Source organism: Capra hircus, chromosome 7, assembly GCF_001704415.2.
Source record: "Capra hircus breed San Clemente chromosome 7, ASM170441v1, whole genome shotgun sequence".
Taxonomy (NCBI): Eukaryota; Metazoa; Chordata; class Mammalia; order Artiodactyla; family Bovidae; genus Capra; species Capra hircus.
Window position 1 is genome coordinate 86,030,210 of NC_030814.1, and position 13,646 is coordinate 86,043,855.

Genomic DNA, 13,646 nt, shown 5'->3' on the forward strand with positions numbered 1-13,646 from the left:
TTGAACTAATCTCCAGTTTCAACCCTCCAGCAATGCCTCTCCTCAAACCTGTGTGTTTCAGTCTTGAGCCTCTCTAGGGTTCTACTGTGCTCATAAACTCCTTCTTTCCTGTCATTTGGGCTGTAGCTCCACGAAATCAGTCCATTTTCTTTCATGAATCTTCTCTCCCCAAAACATGGTCAAGATGATTTGTTGTTTTATTTAAATTTAATTATTCCTTACCATTATTCTTCAGGTTTCAGAAGAGAGAAAAAAGTTACAGCATTCAGCTAACCATCTTTCATTAGCGTGCTCTAAATTGTAATCAAAAGCAAAATAAAATTAGCTGGTGGATGGATTCATCCTTAGTAGTCATGTGATCTTTGGCAAATCATTTCACCTGTCCATTAATTTTTTTCACAAAATGAGATTACATGTATTTAAAAGGAGATGAAAAAAAAAGGAGATGAAATTTAGAAAACATACAAATAATTTAAAAAATATATTTTTTTATAACAGATATCTTGTTACTTGAGAATACTCTTGGATGATTATAGTTCCTCATATTAAATAATATTTATTGAAGTATATGTCTTAATTAGTAAAATAGTATATAACTCTTTGACTAATGAGTATAAGTGATTTCATGTACTATCATCTTTACTAATAACTTAAACCCAAAGGTCAAATGTTTTGCTGAAATTTTTGTCTTAAATAATATTTCAGTATCATATACTCTAGATCAGATCGTCTTTATTAGCTAAGAAATTTTCAAAGGAAACACTTTCGGTTTTCCAAGTACCATGGATAGTTTTTAAGTTACATTAGTTAAAATGATATTTCACAAAATAAAATTTCAAAATTTTACTAACTCAGAATATAAATGTGAGTTCAAGAATCTTCTAAATGTAATTTATTTTAGGGTATTTCTTTGAAATGAGATTTCAAGATTTGAGAAATGCTTTTTATTTATATTTTCTAGGTTGTGACTGTCTTACATGATGATGAAAAGTGATATTTATAAAATGTATTTTTATGGTATTCCTTGGATAATTATATAATTGATAAAATTATTTCATCTATAATATGAAATTTAAAAGACTATTAACAGTTTATTGAGTGACATATATATATATATATATATATATATATTTCTCCTGAAATTATTTATAGGAGCTGGATATCACAGTTTAATAGATATATTTGAGGTGGAAAACTATCATTTTTCTTTTCTTCTATTAATACCAAACATAAATATTTGCACTTTAATTCTGACATTTGATAATTAATGTTTGTGTTTTCTAGGTATAGCTTACTTGAGTGGAATGTGTAGTGAAAAGAGAAAATGTATTATTGCTGAAGACAATGGCTTAAACCTTGCATTTACAATTGCTCATGAAATGGGCCACAAGTAAGTAAAAATCCTGGCTATGCTAATATAGCTTTGTAATTTGAGTTATTGAATTGCCTGCATATCTTTCCATTTTTTTGTTTTGAGCCTAAGATTTTTAAAATTAGGGAAATGAAGGAGAGAAGATCATTTACATTTGAAGAGTATTTTCTGATTATTTTAACCATTCTTGATATTTTGAATAAAATCTTATTATATTATTGAAATCCTCATCAGAACAGTCATTACATGGCACATGATTCATTTCAATACACATTTTCAAATGATATAAACCTTGCAATAATCATGACACTAAAAAGATATGCATTATTCGAGCATCCCAGGAAAACACTACATACAAGTAAAAATGCTTTCAACTTCTGATAGTTCCTGTTTGTTATTACCTAGTAGAGAGCAAAAGAATTTATCTGTACAGTTTAGGAGTAATGCATGTGAAAGAGAATTAAACTGGACACACAATTCATGTGTAATGAACATTAAGTACATCTCAGACAATTCTAAGCACTGTACATAGATTAGCTCACTTAAAACTCATACAAAGCAAGGATTTCATTTTACAGATAATAAAAATAGCAATAATAAGTGGTGTTAGCAACACTTACATAGTCTTGCTATGTGCCAGATACATTCTACATGCTTTATATATCCCCACAACTTTCCTGTCAAATAGACTGTTTGAGTACCCATCTTATAGAGAAAAAACCTGAAGTATAGAGGGGTTATTTACCCTCCCAGAATGATGAAAATACTATCTTGGAGGAAAGATTTGAACTCATGTCATCTAACTCAGGTCATACTGTTCTGAATTTCTACATTAAGTTGTCTACTGTTTTTAGATCTTGAATTCCTCATCAATAAAATGGGGACAATACCTGTATTAGGAAGTTTGTTTGCAATTCAAATGACGTAAGAAATAGACTGTATTTATGGAAATCGGGCTTCCCTGGTGGCTCAGATGGTAAATCATCTGGGTTGGGAAGATCCCCTGGAGAAGTGAATGGCGATCCACTCCGGTATTCTTGCCTAGAGAATTCCATGGACAGAAGAGCCTGGCAGGCTACAATCTATGGGGTTGCAGAGTCAGACACAATTGAACAACTAACACTTTCAGACTTTCACTACTTTACAGTAAAGTAGTAGTAAAATACACGATAGTAGAGTGGTGTGGGTTAGGGAATCAGACCTAATTTTGACTGTAGGCTTCTCGATGTGCTAGTAGTATCAGCAGAACAACTGAAAAGTATTTTAATTGAACTCAGATTTACTGAAGCCCTATTCAGGGAGGTGATCTTTATGGAGGCCTCTTTGGTCAAAGACATATTTGGTTTGGCTGCAGTGTTTCAAAAATTGAATCAGTTGCCAACATTAAAAATATAAATTTGACATAAAAATTCAAATTTCCAGACCTGGCAGCGTTAGACGCACAGTCCCATATGGCAGCCATCCCTTGGAGCTCAGTAGCGTCTCTGCCCTCTAGGCTGGACCCATCCTCCCCAGCTCATCGCAGACAGCAGCACTTTGCTACCATTCCTCCAGCTGACTGTTTTCATCGTATAGCTGGGCTCTGTAGACAGTTGAGTAAACTTGAGTTGGCAGTGGAATTTGATTGGTAAAGAAAAACTTTGATGAAAACTTATATAAGACTTAATGGTTTTTATTAAAAAAAAAAAACAAACCCTTTTTTAGTCAAGTAAACTGGAATATATAAAAATGATCAGGTCATAATTATATAGTCCTATAAATGATCAAATGTTGAATATACCCATAACCTAGTACAAGAAATAGGACATTATCAGCAGTGATTGGTTTTTTGATGTCATTGTTTTACAATGTGTAGAAACACGTTCATTTTCTCTTACGCAGGCTTTCAGTGTCATTTGAGGGTCATTTCAGTGTCATTGAGTGTTCTAGGATATATGGGGGGTTTGTTACTTGAAAAAGAAGAAAAGATAAATATACTTTGAAATCATCATCCTTAAGGGAAAGTATACAATACAATGATTTCATTCAGTATTTGATACCAGGAATGATAGGATTTAGATTCTTAATTCAGTACTGATTTTATAATTTAAAGATGTTTCAGTTTAATCTTAATAGGAAAAAACTACATGTATCATTTGAGTGAAGAATGCTGAGAAATAGTATTTAGAGGCAAGAAAAAGTTATTATTAAAAACGTTTTAAGTTAGGGCAAATTAGTCATAAATATAATTCCTATAAATTAAATGCAAGTTTCTGAATACTTAAAATTTTCACTTCAGCAATGCATTAACAACTTGGTAGCTGATTACCTTTTAATGAAACAAACATTAATGATTTTGTCACTTACCATGAATACTAGAGGGGTCACTTTAAAAAGAAATTTTACAGTATAAAAGTATACATATAGAATTAATCTCTTTGATGTGTGCTATATTCTAAAATGTAGGAGAAACAGTAATTAAATGAACAAACCACAGTACAAGTTGCTTTATTAACATGCAAAAGGTTGGTCAAGAGCATATAACTACTTAAAAAAACGATATGATATGATTTAAGGAAATGCCACTTCAGCTTTATGTAGTAGAAACATTGGTTTATGAGCAGAAACTCAGGTTGGAATGGCTAAAATGGTAGTAAAATGTTATTTTATTTGACTTTTATAGAGCTGCACCCAAAATCAATAGAGATGTGCCAAAGGTATGTGTAATGCTTGATGGATTAATACCAGGACATGTGATATATGTTGAACTACTTAGTTACTAAAAACTCTCCTTACCAGTAAGCAGTGTTTGTCTCAAAAGTGTAGGCTAAAAAATTTCTTGATGCTCGAGAGGGAGACAATAGCAGTGAGAATAAAGGTGTCTTTATAAAGATCAAAAGAACAAACAGCAGGAAGTTCATCCGTATAAACTACATCATCATCCACTGTAAAATATGAAACACAAGGAAACAAACATGTAGGAAGAAGAAACAAAAAACAATGTTCATGTACACATAGCCTCTTAAATAGGGGAAGTTTTCATAGATGTTAGATAATTATATGGATCTTAAATGTGCTCGTATACACACACACAAATACACACACAAACACACCAACAGAACTCTTTTACTTAGAGGTATAATTAAGATTAAGCTGCTTAAGTGAAGCTGTTAATTCTTTTTATTTATTTATTTATTTTAGTTATAACTTCTCATATGGGAGAAGGCAATGGCACCCCACTCCAGTACTCTTGCCTGGAGAATCCCATGGGCGGAGGAACCTGGTGGGCTGCAGTTCATGGGGTCCTATAGGCAGAAATGGATCATTTCATTTTTAAACCCAGAATTTAAGAATGGCAGAATTATTCCATTTTAACTTGTTAATTCAAGAATATGTTCATATTCACATACAAAATGTCTCTAAATTGATTTGAAATGGGTGTATTTATGTTTGTTGCCTTGAATTTGATTTCTGGAAATTCCCAGAGCAATTCCACATATAGCTGGAAAAGTCAATACGGGCCACCAAGTAATAAAACTGACTCTTGCTGGTAGGGTGAGAATTTTAGTAATTGAAGTGAACAACAACAATAAAAAAAGAAAATCCTTCTTTTACGATTGCCAAAGAATCTTAAATAATGTCTGCAAAAATCTATTAAATTTTTCCTTTGGGAAGTTAGCAAATATAATTTTATGTGTAATGTAAGTAATACTTGTCATAATTATAGGTAATGATATATAAAAGTGTAAGTTCAAATCCATTGCAAGAAAGAGGAAATAACTGATTTATACCAATATTTTATGATTACTTTTCCAAAATTATTTTTCTTCCTAAATGATAGATCAAAGGAGTGTTTATTTTTCTTATAACCAAAAATTTCAACAATAGAATGTTTGATTATTCTTTAATGTTTTTATACCTATGAAATACAGATAGGACTTTCATTAATTTACTCTGATGAATGCTAACATTTTATTTTTATAAATAAAAATACCTTAGGAAATTGTTAATAATTTTGACAGGGTTTGTTGAACATATACATATACACATGTTCACTATATTTTATGTCTTAAATCATCTCTATGAACATAACTTCTTAAAGCAATAGATTATACTTTGATTTCAAGTTGTAAATTATTATGCATATGTTAACTGGTTATATTACTGTGTGAGGGGAAAGTCCCTGAGACTCTCTGGTTCAGTGATTTGCTAGAAGGACTCATAAAATCCAGCCAAGCTGCTTTACTTATAGTAATAGTTTATTACAGTGAAAAGATGTAGATTAAAATCAGCAATGGAAAAAGGCACATAGGGCAGGGCGCAAGAGATACCTGGCATGGCACATGCTTCCTCTTGTCCTTTTCCAGTGGAATTGTGTAGAAAATGCTAATTCTCTAATAGTGTCTGAGAACACGTACATTGTACTGCCAACTAGAAAAACTAACCTGAGCTTTGGTATCCAGGGTTTTTGGTGGAATTTAGTCATGTAGGCAAGGCTGACCACTCATTCCCTACAGAGGTCAAGCTGTTCTAAGTCCCCCACCGCAAATCATGCTGTTAGTATTAACTACTGGACATATCTCAGGGCCCCCGTAAACAAAGATACTTTTTTATTAGGCAAGATATTTCAAGGGCTTAGAGTTTGCTCCAAAGAGTAAGACAAGTCCTAGACCTTTTTCAGAAGGTGCAGGTTGGAACCCAGACTTATGGTGTTAACTCTAACCTGCAAAATTATACAATATTTTTAAGTTTAAAAATATCATATTTACATTAGGTTGACAAAGGCTATCTAATAAAAATTAAAAGTCTTTTATTATCAGATGTTGTATCAGTTTATCCATATCTAATAAATCTCACAGAAGTCTGGAACTAAGTATTGTTATTATCATCTTTTTACAGATGAGGAAACTGAAGCTAATAGAAAATAATTTTTCAGAGTTTTTGGATGTTAAGAGGATTCTTTTTTGATCAGTTATATTGTTAAGAGCTTCCTACTTCTCTTAGTTTAATCATGTCTTTTAAAGTTCTTGGACTCAGAGGGAGAGGGAGAGGGTGGGATGATTTGGGAGAATGGGAATTCTAACATGTATACTGTCATGTAAGAATTGAATCGCCAGTCCATGTCTGACGTAGGGTGCAGCTTGCTTGGGGCAGGTGCATGGGGATGACCCAGAGAGATGTTGTGGGGAGGGAGGTGGGAGGGGGGTTCATGTTTGGGAACGCATGTAAGAATTAAAGATTTTAAAATTTAAAAAAAAAAATAAAATAAAAATAAAGTTCTTGACCTGCAAAGTATTTTTAAATAGTCAAATCTCATATTTTTTCCTATGGTTTTTAGCAATTGAAAGTGCTTCCTCATTCTGCAGTTAGGAAAACATTTTTGTCCAGTTCTTTTCTACTTTCTTCCCTTCACCCTGTATCTCACTCTTCTTTATTGCCATACAATTTTAGAAAGCCATCTCAAATCTACGTGAGTGCGTGTAATACAGCTTTTCTGCGTTAAATTTGATCTGCTCATTGACTGCTCAGTGTGCTGTGCTTGGCTGCTCGGTCGTGTCTGACTCTTTGCGACCCCATGGACTGCAGCCCGCCAGGCTCTTCTGGCCAGCAGGATTCTCCAGGCAGGAATACTGGAGTAGATTGCCATGCCCTCCTCCAGGGAATCTCTCCAACCTAGGGATTGAAACCCAGGTCTCCCGTGTTGCGGGCAGATACTTTTCTGAGCCACCAGGGAAGCCCAAGAAAACTGGAGTGGGTAGTCGATTCCTTTTCCAGGGGATCTTCCCAAACTGCTCAGTAACTGATCTTATATTGAAAATGTGGCCTCTGATGAGCTAAGAAGCTATGCCAGAATATAGCACATTTCTGGCTTTGTTGAAAAAGCCTTGAAAAAAATTTTTTTAAGTCAATTGAACTAAATTGTGTGCTACAGTGATGTAGCTGATTTACATTGTAGGACACCTTCTGGCAGCCAGTGCCCAGACCACACTTTGAGTAGCCATGTGACATAAGCTATATACTCTGTCAGTCTTGCATTGGAGTCACATATGGTTGCCGCACAGAGGAATGTTTTTATTTTTAGCCTGAAAGATGGTTTTTATTTGAATTCTCTCTCTCCTCCTGTATTTTGGCTTCACTTGTGGCTAGTTGGTAAAGAATCCACTTGCAATGCAGGAGACCTGGGCTCTATCCCTGGGTTGGGAAGATCCCCTGGAGAAGGAAACAGCTACCCACTCCAGTATTCTGGCCTGGAGAATTCCATAAACTATATAGTCCATGGGGTCACAAAGAGTTGGACATGACTGAGTGACTTTCACTTTCATATATTTTATTATGGTCCTTTTATATACATAGATACTGTGATGCAATCCATTGCAAATAACAAAAGTTGTTTTTTTGTGCAATTATTTAGTAGTGTTTTAGATTTGTAATATAAATTATATATAACTTACATAATATGATTGGACTTCCCGGGTGGCTCAGATTGTAAAGCATCTGCCTACAATGCAGGAGTCCCAGGTTCAATCCCTGGGTCAGGAAGATCCCCTGGAGAAGGAAATGGCAACCCACTCCAGTACTCTTGCCTGGAAAATCCCATGGATGGAGGAGCCTGGTAGGCTACAGTCCATGGGGTTGCAAAGAGTCAGACATGACTGAGCAACTTCACTTTCACTTTTCATAATATGATTATATATAAATTATACAATTTTCATAATTTAGTGGTGTTTTAGATTTTTTATTATATAAATGCTATATCAAAAATATGAATATATATCATATATGTACCATGTATACATATCACATACTGTTTTATTTAGGGCCACAAATAATTTAGCCCTCTCTGTTAATTCTAACTAAAAGTAAAATAACCCCTTTTATATTAGGTAAGCTTTTACTGAAACTTAGCCCCAGGTGTTATATTTTATTATAAAATATATATACTATCAGGGAAATAATAATATGAACTATAATTAATAGTAACATAACCCTGTGGGTATTTTTCTGACCTTGCTGTATCTGGAGATTTATTGAACAGGAAAACTTTACACTGACTTAGCACATTGAGACCAAAGACTTCTGCCCTCCTCTTCAAAAGAAGGAAGGCAGTAGTATTAGCTTTATTTTAGGGATGGTGACTGCCAAAACTCATACAGCTAATAAGTGCCTGAGTGGATGTTCAAGTCTGTCCAAATCCAGAGCCTGTGTTGTTAACTACTATGCTATGCCAGAGATGCTGAAGGGCATTTCTAACTTACTCAGCTTATTTCTGGACTGCCTCTTTATTATCTCTCCCCAACTTGTGTCTTCAGCCATACCTCACGCTATGCTCCCTCTCATTCTCAGCACTGCAGCCACAAGAGAGTTTTTCCAGTGTTTCTAATGGACCGTGGTTCTTTGCACTGCACGACATTGGTGCATGCCACACCCTCTGCCTTACGTGGATGGGAACAGCTTTGAGTAATTATCTCCTACTGATCATAATTCATACATCTTATCAGTAGCCATTTTCCTGTAGGGTGTGTTCTGTAAGTCATGTCTTTATAAATGTACCTTCGTTCATCTTTTTATCAGTTTTAAGCTCCAGGGGGTAATGAACCATGCCTATTTATTATGAGATTCTTAATCCATTTGATAGTTGTCAATGCATATCAGGCAATCAGTAAATATATGTTAAATGAGTGAGGAATATAGTAATTATAATAAGTAATAATTGTAATTGTCTTAGTAAAATTTTTGCATAGAATGTTAACAAAAAATTATTATAGAAAAGGTGTTGTATGCACACCCATTCTTTAGAACATTTTCGGCTATTGTATGAAACTTTTAATAAGTTTTTAGTTAAAGTTTTATTAAAATAATATCATGTAGTTTCACATATACCCAAGGTTACATGGAGCGAGACTTTATTCCAGCATGCACATGCAGAAAGGATTCCCCACACACAGGAAGTGCTCCCTTCTGAAGTCTTCCTGTCACAGTAAGCAGAAGCTCCATCCTTCCAGACACTCAGCCAGACACCATGAAATTATCCTCGAGCCCTCTCTGTTTCTCGCTCTTCACGCTCTCCTCCTCAGCTGTTGACTCTACCTTTATAACATAGCCAGAATCTGATTGCTTCTCACTAATCTACTACCACTCTGGGCCAAGTCATTATCGTCTCTCTTCTGAATTATTACAGTGGCTTCCTAAATGATCTTTATTTTTCAGCCCTTGCCTCCCATAGCCTGTTTTCAATTCAGAACCAGGGAGATTCTTTTGAAACAAAGCAAATTACCCGCCCTCATTGCTCAAAATCTTCCAGTAACTTCCTATTTCACTGATAAAATCCCCGGTCTTTAAAATAGCCCACAAGGCCCTGGAATAGCCTCCTCCCCTTCAAGCCTTCCATTGCCCTCCTTACCAACAGGGTTTGAGAAGCATCAGCCTCTTTTCTGTAACTCAAACACATGAAGCACAGATCCTCTGCCCTTTGCTTTTCCTTCTGCCTGCAATATCCTTCTTCACAACAGTCACATGACTGTCTCCGTATTTTTTTTTTTTTAGTTCTTTGCTCAAGTGTCATAGGTGAGGCCTTTCTGAATACATTTCTTAAAGCATAATAATAACCACACCCCCAATTTATCTTCGTCTACCTACTTTAATTTGCTTCATAAAATGTTTCCAATTCTAGACATGTATCTATTTATCTGTATGTATATGTTGAATTCTTGACTCCTTAGTTCAGTATTATATTTCCAATTTCTAGAACAGTAGTACTTGCTTACTTGGCATATAGTATGTACTTAAAAATGTACTTACTCAATAGAGATAAATTTATTAAACTTAATAAATTTATTAAATGTATAGAATATATAACCTCCTAACTTGTGTAGAACAGCTGAATATATGAATGTACTCATTGTTTGTTAGAAATGAATTAAATAATCCACTTGAGGAAATGAATTGTTATATCTAAGTAGTAAGTTGGCATTGATTTTCACATTAAAAATTTACATTGCAATTAAGATTATGATTTGGATTGATGGATGTTGTAAGCACATTGAACTCTCTCTTCCCATTTTAAATACCTGAAAATTCCAAAAAGAAATGTTTTAAATAAATAGTTAACTAAAGGGCCAGAAAGAAAAATTTTTACATACTAGAGATAGAAGTCATCTATTGATATAAAAGAGATGGAATTTCTCACTCACAGGAAGCTAAGTCTTAATGCTGGTTGGAGGATCTGAGAGTTTAATGTACCCTGGTAAATGAAAGCCAGAGTTTCACAGCCCCTTACATGGCAATGTGTATCTCCAGAGGTGGCAACAGATGGTTTGCTTCAGGATATGGTGTGAAAAAGAATCCATCAGGGAGTCTGGGATGAACCAGATTCTAATGACATAGTTTCAGAGTATAAAGGCAAACATTAACAAAACAGAGATATAATTACAGTTATAGTGGGAGTTTTAAAAATAGCTCACTGTGACTGATAGATCAAGTGAGCAGAAAGATCTATATAGAAAACATTTGAACAACTAAAAATTTTGAGCAGATAGAAAACCTACAGTGAATTATTAAAGAATACCTAATATTTTAAAACCGATTGGATAGTTACAAAGAATAACCATATATTGTTTTATTCTGTAAGTCTAAACAAATTTCTAGAGATGAATATACAGATGAATTTTTTTGATCATAGTACAATTAAGTTAAACACCTAGTAACAAAAAGAAAACTAAGACTTTTACAAGCATACTTTTGAAAAACGCATATATCCCAGAAAAAATCGTTAGGGAAACCAGAAAATTTTCAGGTTTAAACAACAGCAAATGTACTATTTAGAAAATACAGCTTGCAGATAAAATAGTACATAGAGGAAAATGAATAGCTTTCAGTTCAATTCAGTCCCTCAGTCGTGTCCGATTCTCTGCGTCCCCGTGAATCGCAGCACGCTAGGCCTCCCTAGCGTGTCCATAACCAACTTCCGGAGTTCACCCAAACTCATGTCCATCGAGTCGGTGATGCCATCCAACCATCTCATCCTCTGTCGTCCCCTTCTCCTCCTGTCCCCAATCCCTCCCAGCATCAGAGTCTTGTCCAATGAGTCAGCTCTTTGCATCAGGTGGCAAAGTATTGGAGTTTCAGCTTCAGCATCAGTCTTTCCAGTGAACACCCAGGACTGATCTCCTTTAGATCAGTTGGATCTGGTTGGATCTCCTTGCAGCCCAAGGGACTCTCAAGAGTCTTCTCCAACACCACAGTTCAAAAGCATCAATTCTTCGGTGCTCAGCTTTCTTCACAGTCCAACACTCACATCCATACATGACCACTGGAAAAACCATAGCCTTGACTAGACGGACCTTTGTTGGTAATTATACATGAAAACCTTATGCTGAGATTAATGCCCTAAGTTTTCAAATTAAGTTGTTAGAAAAATAAGAAAGTAAAAGAATAGAAAAAAGAAATCACAAAGAGTAGGAACTAATAAAAAGGAAAAATGCAGTAAATGTGAACAAAGTCAAGATTAGATCTATGAAAATGCAAGTAAAATTGACAAAAATAGGATTGATCGAGAAAAATAAGCACAATTCGATAGTACTAGGAATGAGAAAAGGAGGTGTAACACAGATAACAAAGACATTAAAAAGAAAATATACTGAATGCTTTCATGGCAAGAAGTTACAAACTGATGAAGTGGGGAGATTCTAAGAAAATGTAATGGAAGGACATCAAGCTGTATAACCATTTAAAGAAACTGAATCAGCAGTTTAGATTTTTTTTTTTTTTTAAGAAAACGCGAGTTCAGACATAATATAGGTTCAAGGAAATTGTAAAAATCTGAATTATCTAGAATGAAAGAACATCCCCAGAGTCATTATTTGAGGCTAGTACTAATATAATCAATAAAGGACATAAACTAAGTGAAAGACATTTATAGAAGGAAGTTATGATCATTTCTTATCTGAGAATGATGCACAATAGCAAAGAAACTTTTTTAAAATAAAGTGACAGTGACAGTGAAGTCGCTCAGTCGTGTCCGACTCTTTGCGACCCCGTGGACTGTAGCCGACCAAGCTCCTCCATCCATGGGATTCTCCAGGCAAGAATACTGGAGTGGGTTGCCATTTCCTTCTCCAGGGGATCTTCCCGACCCAGAGATCGAACCCAGGTCTCCCACATTGCAGGCAGACACTTTAACCTCTGCACCACCAGGGAAGCCTGTATAAATAAATGAAGTTAATACAAGAGAATAAAGGTGAATTTATGTCTGTATAGCAGAGGTCATTTATCATTTAAAACTCTTAACCCCCTCTAACAGATTAATTAACAGATTCTGTTAATTAGAAAAACCACACTATCTTAGTAGATACAGAAAAAAAATTTTAATAAAATCAAAATAAAAAATCTAATAAAACTTTCTCATGTATATTTACCAAAATCAACGGGAAACATCATTCTTAACCGCCAAATATTAGAAAAATCCTCTATAAAATTCATAAAATGACAGAGAGGTCTCTATATCTACTTCTGTACATTACTGGAGGTATAAACCAGTACACTATTGTGGTTGTTGTTTAGTCACTAACTTTTGTCTGACTCTTTTGCGACCCAATAAACTGCAGCCCACCAGACTCCTCTGTCCATGGGATTTCCTAGGCAAGAGTAATGGAATGGGTTGCCATTTCCTTCTCCAGGGGGTCTTCCTGTCCCAGGGATTGAAGTCCCATCTCCAGCATTGCTGAAAGATACTTTACCAGTGAGCCATCAGGGAAGCTCCTATAAGCCAGTGCAGAATGGGAGAAAAATAAAAGATGTAGTGTTGAGAATGAAGAAACAAAGCTATTTTACTTTGCCAATTATATGAATGCCTGTATAAAAACATGATATAATGCACAGTAAAATATAGAATTAGTTGAAGAGTATAGTAATTTTATTGGATATAGGATATATATTAAGGAATTAGCTGTCAACACAAAAATACAAAATATCAAAAAGAAAGAGGTTACTGTTTATCTACTATAGCAACAAAAACCACAAAATAGTTAAGCATAATCTAACAAAAGATAGAAAAGCAAATACTTCTATTAAAATTAATTAAATTAAACCTGTATCAGTGGATGTATAGCAATTGTTTGTGGATAAATGAAATATCTTACAGATTTCAGTTCTGCTATAAATACTTCAGAGGTTCATGGAAATTCCAGTGAATAAACTTATTTCTAACATTTATATATAAGTGCAAATAGCCAAAAATAGCCAAAACGTTTTTGGAAAAGCCATGAAGCTGGAGGCAGAATTAGAAGAGGAGGAAGAG

At 34.6% G+C, this 13,646-nt stretch overlaps 1 protein-coding gene across 1 annotated transcript in view; it reads left to right on the forward strand.

The window, feature by feature from the left end:
* ADAMTS19 (ADAM metallopeptidase with thrombospondin type 1 motif 19) overlaps positions 1-13,646 on the forward strand; it is a 263,593-nt gene that overhangs the window by 121,896 nt on the left and 128,051 nt on the right. Inside the window, exon 8 of the mRNA XM_018050709.1 lies at positions 1,285-1,390. Coding sequence (XP_017906198.1) covers positions 1,285-1,390 — 106 coding nt within the window. The remainder of the gene's footprint in view (positions 1-1,284; positions 1,391-13,646) is intronic.